The following is a 7120-nucleotide window of genomic DNA, read 5'->3' as shown; positions in this document are numbered from 1 at the left end:
TTATTTTCTTTATCTAAATTAAGAAATCTCTTGTTATTATGCTATTTATATATTTTTTCCGGTTCTTGTATCTTTAAAAATCTAATATTAATAGTATCAAAGTTTTCCTTTTCTTTTTTTCCCTAGGTTTTTTCTTAGCAACAGTGAATTCACATGGAGTAAATTTAAAAAGAGAAAGCCCAAATACAATTGGCTATTTAAAGCACATTATGATTTAAAGCTGCTCTTAAAAATGAGAGAAGGAAAGTGGGATGGGATATGGGGTTGTTTGATTTTCAAAACATTATTGTTATTGGTTACTGTTGACATATTTCCTCTGATTCTTAGGGGGTAAAAGTGTTGTTTTTAACCTGGCAAATGCACTCTTCAGAGATCCTTTTCCATCCCATCCACATGGAGAGGTTAAAGGTTCAATTTCATGGCCTCTATGCAGGCAGTGCTCTCTTTCACAGAAGGCACGAGTATTACCTGAAGGATAGAATGCAGTTGGACAGCAGACACATTCTTATTTCTCTTGTTTTGTCCTACTTTTAACGACCCTCATTAAATACTGGGCTGAAATATAAATTAAAAACACGTTGGAAAGGATGTACAACCGAAGGCTGTGTATGTATATACAGTATGTCAAAAAGCCTTTATTTTTATACTTTAAATGCTCTAAATTAATAAAAAGTAATAATTACCATGTTATCTTTCATTTTTTATTTTCAAAATGTTTTAGTGACACAGCTTTATGGTAGAAATACCTTGTAGTAGTTAAGAACAGGTGCCATCTCGAACATGCAGATATTTTTGTTGCCTCTAGCTACTGAAGTAGTATCATTTCAGGATGCGGATATAAAATTAAGTTTGGTTATATCAACGCCAAGGAGATAATTTTTGGAGTGCATGTTAGTACAGGAATCTTTGGAAATGCTAAGAATGTACTTCTCCTTTGAAACATTTTCCCCTTCATAATACAGATTTTAACACTGCAGTTAGTTGACTTCACACCTGAAACTGTCACTTAAAACTAATAACCTAGAAATGTAGTTTTATTCTAAACATCATTTTTAAGAATGGCATAGGTAAGAGTTCTGAACAAAGGTATTTGATGCAAATACAGATAGCACAAACGGGCCCAAGGAGTGGTTTGAATTTGTGATTTAGCATGAAAATATTTCAGCATTAAAACTTGTTTTCAAAGGGAAAGTAGTTTAATATAATTTCATGTCTTATATTTGTCATAAAAGACTTCAAATATCATGATTTTAAAATATTAACCAACAGTGCAAATAATATAAAGTAGATTTAGGAAAATATAGCTGAGATGAGTATTATTACTAAAAGAAACCAACAAAGTCACATTTTAACATAAAATTTTAAAAGGTCATTTTAATACACTTTAGAAATATTTTCCTTGTATATGATTAAACACTATTTATGGAAGAATTTAATTCCTTATAAAAACTGTTTAAATTTTGGCTTAATTTCTTTTCACTTTTTAGCACTTCTTGACCTTTTGGGAGAAAATAATCATCAACACAATGAATTTTCCTTGTGAAGCCGTGTAAGAGGAACATAGGTCATAAAATTTATATTGCTTTTATGAAATAGATCTGATTACATGCTATTTTTCTATATTCAGTTTATATACCTCATTGCTTCATAGTAGTATTTTTCTTCTCACAGTTTTATGGATATGACCAAAACGACAGTTTCAAATTGTCTAGAGATAATTTTTGAAGTATCAAAATAGGTTTTGTTCTTCAACAAACTGTTTTACCCTCTATAATTGTATATAATTGTATAATTATAATTTTTCATTGTATCGGCTCAGCTGATCGATATTCTCTTCTTCTCATGGTGCTGTATAATGAATATCTATTATCACAAGGGGGAAAAATACTCTGTAGGCAATCACCAGTTCTCCTGAAGCCATGAATAGGTGTGTTCGTAAACCAGCAGCATCACTGCACCACCTACAAAAGAAAAGAGCTGGTTTTTATCCCAAGTCCTGTGAAATTGTGCTGTCTTTCCCACTGGGTTTCTGAATCCCTGGAGTCCCATGCAGCCTATCAGGCAGAAGCCGTTCAGAATCATCAGTTCTCAAGCTCCAATACACAGAAAACTGTGGAAAATTCTCCGAGCGAAATCAAGACCATCTTGAGTCTCTAAATACATTTTTTCCCCATGAGTTTCTGTAACTTTCATCATTTCTCATCAGATTCTTTTTCAGGCACTTTTAATTTTTAAAAGTAAGTAAATACAGACACATTTAGTCATGTAAGGGCATGTGGCTTTCCCGCGAACAGAAACCTTCAGATTTGTCATATGTAGGCAAAGGATTTATCTTTTTCAGTTTATTATTGGCATTGTTGTAGTTGCATTCAAGAAGGAAATCTCTAAGATGGTGCTTGATGGATGAGCCTGGTTTTCTCTTACAGCTTTCAAACTGGATTACAATGTGAAAAGTAGCTTCTGAGTACTTTTAAAATCTGTATTTCAAAACTTAGCTAGCTTTCAACCTCTTTTTGTTGCCTCAAATTTTTGTTGCCTTCATTCCTTTCATCTGCCTCAGATATATACGGATTGCACTTGAACATTTGGTAGTCGGGGTTGAGTGTCATAAGACCATCATTTATCTTGGAAGAGAAGAGTTATATAACTGGCTGCAAAAGGGCTTGCTATGTAATATGTCAACAGGACTATGATATGGAAAACAAGCACTGAGGCTGCTGAATACCTAGACATCGGGAGAAGCACTTGCATGTGGATGATTTTGTGTTCTGTCTGATGCAGTAAATAGCACATATCCTGTGCCCTTTAAGATATTCTCTATCCTTTCAGGTCTATGTGAACAATATTACAAAATCAAAGTGTGGACAAACAGCAGAAACTAACACAACATTGTAAAGCCCAATTTAAAAAAATGTGGACAAATATCCAGAGTACAACTTAGAGAAGACTTGGCTGCATGAACAGAAGACTGACTTCTGATGGAAAGAAACAGAACTTGATTTTGATCTTATTTTGTACACACTACCATATGCTTTTTTTTTTTTTTTAATCTACAGGCCGCACATGTTTGTGTAACCTTATACCAAAGATAATTATCTACCTGTAATTTTCATTTTTAACCCCTGAAAATACTCTAATAGCCCCCTCTCAGCTGCTGTAGCCCTCTTGGCTCTGGCAAACAAAAAGGGATGCACTACAGAGGGTTGTTAATATGTATGTAATTGCTCTGTTTACTCGTATTAACTGTTCACCATATAAGACAAGAACACGCAGAATCGGGTTAGTTTGCAGCCTAGTGATATTTGGAGTCTAAACCACAGACTTCAAGATTCTCCTTTCATGGGAGGTCCGGATCATTAGCCACATAGAGCTGCTAAGGCTGTTATAAAAATACGATGGGATGCTTCTCTAGAACGAAGGATGAAAATGCCAGGTTCACCCTTCTTTTCTTTTTTACTGTCTCTCACTCTCCCTCTTTCTCTCTCTCGAAAAAGTCTTATCCTTAACTCAAAAGTCTTACCTTTCTCTCTACACCTTTCTTTCCTTTGAGGTTGCTAGGACCGGTATGTTTGGGATGAGAGTGGAGGCCAGGTCCTTGAATGAGATTTCCAGGTATTCACAATTTTGTTTAGCCTGGACAGTCTGTTCACAAGAACCCTTTTCATTGGATTTAACACCACAGCAACTCAGGAGACCTCATGCAAAAAACACTTAAAAAGCCAACCAAACATTTGCAAGCCTCTAACAAAACTTGGGGTCAGATTATTTAAGAGTTTTGGATTAAGGTTCCAGTCAATTACCGTTTTAGCTAAACTCTCCCTGATCGCTCTCCCTTTTCAGGCCCATCCCGTCCTGAGAAAGCTGGATTAGGGCCAGTCCTATGATTTTCTCTAATACTAGGTCTACTAGCAGGTTTTTACCGTGTGGTGAAGGAAAAACACCACATTCGTGAAGAGAGAGTGGCACAAAATCACCAATATTCTTTATCATTGGGTTCGTGTTGACACACGGGCCAATGACAAAGAGAAGGCAGGTCTGAATCTCAAATGTGAAGCAAAAATCCACGCTTAAATGCCTAGAAAGGCTGGGATAGATGGATTGGGAATTGTGGAAGTGTTTTCAAAATATACGAAAGTATGAACTGTTCACCAGCTTCAATTTACAGACTGCTGTTCTATATCTCAGGTTGGCAGAAATGCTGGTTCACTGGGCTGAGATTTAAAGGTAAATGTGCATATGTGTGAGTGTGGCAGGGGAAGGGGACATCAGTGTTCAAAGGGAGGACTGGGAAAGGGAGAAAGGGGAGGAGTAGGGGACAGTTCTGGGGAGGATTTCCAGGATGTCTAAGAAGGTGAGTGTAGCCTGGTAAAATAATATGTGTGGTCTAGTGCATACTTCTGTACTTATTCACAAGCTTGCTTATAATCCAAGACTATTTGCCCAGGTGGTTGAGTCTGCAGCAGTTGCTTTCTTATCTATTTACACAGAGGCAGCTGACTCTCCCTGTGGGAATGGCAGCCGGCTTTTTGTGGGCTGGCATCCTGAGGTGAGGCCCCGAGCCAGAAGCCTCCACTATCATGCTGAGAGGAGCTGGGAAGGTGAGCGCCAGGCTGCAGCTCCTCCATTCTTGCTCCCCAGAGGCGACTGTGAGGAGAGTTGCTCTGGCTCTTCATGGACACGAGCTGTCCTCCTTTTCTCTTTCTGAAGCGAAGTTGAGGCAGGAGCAAGAATGAACTAGAAGCACCAGGGAAAGTTTTATTGGGCTGGTCCCTCACTCCGTGAAAAATCCTCCCTTTCAGCCAGAAGCGACTCAAACTCCGACTGGCTGTGCATCCTTTCCTATTGACTTAAGGTGGGCTTTGGCTTCTATCAGCCTCCAGTAAGGCCACAAATAGTACCTGATAAACAAAGGTAGGACATTTCTAATGGACGCCTTTAGTGTCTTGAATACTCCTGGACAACTTTTTATCCTTAAGGTTTCCATGTTTCACAGTGTGACAAACTTTAGTTGTGTTACAGATAGACACAAATAAGAAAAAAGAGATACAGAGAAAGAAGGAAGGAAGGATATAAGTAATGAAAACATTATTACCTGGTCCAAGCCTCATAATCTTGGGAAGCAGGCCTTTATACAAAGCTAACATGCTAGAACCGGAAGGGAAAGAGCAACATTCTTATTCTGAAAACAAAATGGAGTTGTCCCTCAGCTTTACTGAGATGCTGACCCAGCATTTACCCAAAAAAAGTCATTTGAAAAAAATTTTCAAATCCCAAAACAGACAGTATCGGGCTAAGTATTCTCTGCAGCAAATTGGATGAGAGGAAAGAATTAATTCTTTAATACCCAAGCCATGCTGATCTTGTCCCATCGCAAATAGGACTTTCATCAGCGAGATGGCTTTTGCTATCCAGACAGGCCTTACTTTCAAGACAGCTGTGTATATGGACAAAAGGACTCTTGTAATTGAGTTTAAAAGACCATAAACTCAGTCCTCACGGAAGGAAATACGATGCAGTTTAGATCAAAATAATAAAATATTACTTGCTTACTTGAGAATAAGACCTGCTGAGGAGGGATGAAGAGACAAAAATAAGACTTAAAAAAACAAAGAACCGTAGAAAAAGGCACATACTTTAAATTCTTAAAAGAGAACCACCTTCACAGAACTCTCATGTTTAATTCTCCCAGGAGAATATAATTAGGTGACATTTTGATTAGATGTATAGTCAGAAGACAATTACTCTCCTGCCCATGTGGGAACAGGGCATATTATATGCAATAGCATATTGTGCAAACTGACAAGCAAAAAGTTCACCTTGGCATTCTAGGACAAACATACAGTGTATTGAATGATCGTGGCTCATGTTTCTTGATGGCGTAAGAAGGTTTTGCCAACATCTCATTACTGTGTTATCTCACAAAGTTTCTCATCTATTCCCTAGAGCTTCTCAGACACACACCCAATTCAGGAGGGCTTAATGGCTCTCATCAAAATGGAAGTACAATATGGTTTTAGCAATGCTTTAGCCTTGCACATTTATTAAAATAAGAATGCGTTACCCTTCTTCCTGATAGACCGTGGCCATTGTTTTAAAACAGGTTCTGTACTTGATCTCTCCAGGAACTGGCTGAGGCCCTTGAATCCTACTTTTGGCAACATCAAAAGGGATGTTAATGACTGAGGCTATTGTGCCCGAGAGAAGACCAACCCCAAATTTTCTCAGAAACTCCAAGGTTGGATCCTAAAAGAAAAGAAGAATAAAATAACAGAAAGGGAAGCGGAAGCCCCTGAGTCGGTTAAACACTATAAAGCAATATGTATTTAAGCAGAGCATTGCACTCCCCGGCACCCTCCTGTTATTCCAGAGGAACACATTAGGATTTCCTAGGCTGGAACTTGTTTTCTTGACAATCCCATTGGCTATGTTTTTACACATGGTCTAAATTGCTGAAGTACACATTTCCTCACACAGGATTTATAAACACAGTTCATAAAGAAAGACTGGTATGGCATATGGGGATGATTTGTATAATTGGGCTTCACAATGTACTTAGTATTACTGTATCAAAACAGGAGAAATCCAAGCACACTATTAGCTAATTGGCCAGAATATTTTACAAATGACAGCAACTTCCACCATGAAGCCTACTAAAATGCTCATTTGTGTGTGGACCCCCAAATGTTAAATTAAATCAAGGCTACTCTCCGTCTGCTGCTATTCCCCTCCAGGTTTTTTGCATTTATTTTCACGTGTAGCTGATCCACTGTACTGAGAAGTGCTAGCTTCCTGTTATTAACAAACCAACTTGGGGAGGCTGCAAAACAGCCTGGGACATTCTGCGCATTATAAACAGTAGTAAGTCACTGGACTAATTGGCTGAAGAATTTTCAACCCATTGTTCCTGAATCTTATTTCTTCCTTCAGTGGCAAAGGAATAAAAGGGGAGAGAGATTCAGAGACAGAAGAGAGACAGGGAGAGAGACACGCACACAGAAAGGGAGGGAGAAAAAGAGAGAAAAATATTTCTTCTTTCCATTTGAATTTGGGTCCTTCACTTTGGTCTGATTTGATTTTCCACCCCTCCCTGCTCTGCTTCTGACATCAAAGTATTTAATTA

General features: G+C 38.1%; 1 protein-coding gene across 2 annotated transcripts in view; it reads right to left on the bottom strand.

Annotated features, from left to right (window-relative positions):
- Positions 1-1704: 1704 nt before the first annotated feature.
- SLC25A21 (solute carrier family 25 member 21) overlaps positions 1705-7120 on the bottom strand; it is a 514375-nt gene continuing 508959 nt past the window's right edge. For both annotated transcript variants that reach the window (XM_068533042.1, XM_068532966.1), the window contains 3 exons: positions 6062-6243; positions 5093-5145; positions 1705-1961 (listed from right to left, as the gene is read on the bottom strand). In XM_068533042.1, the coding sequence (XP_068389143.1) occupies positions 1900-1961; positions 5093-5145; positions 6062-6243 (297 nt within the window). In that variant the 3' untranslated portion in view covers positions 1705-1899. The remainder of the gene's footprint in view (positions 1962-5092; positions 5146-6061; positions 6244-7120) is intronic.

Source organism: Eschrichtius robustus, chromosome 1 (assembly GCF_028021215.1).
Source record: "Eschrichtius robustus isolate mEscRob2 chromosome 1, mEscRob2.pri, whole genome shotgun sequence".
In the NCBI taxonomy this organism is placed as follows: Eukaryota; Metazoa; Chordata; class Mammalia; order Artiodactyla; family Eschrichtiidae; genus Eschrichtius; species Eschrichtius robustus.
Note: the sequence above shows the minus strand (reverse complement) of the source record. Positions and strands in the feature narration are given on the sequence as shown.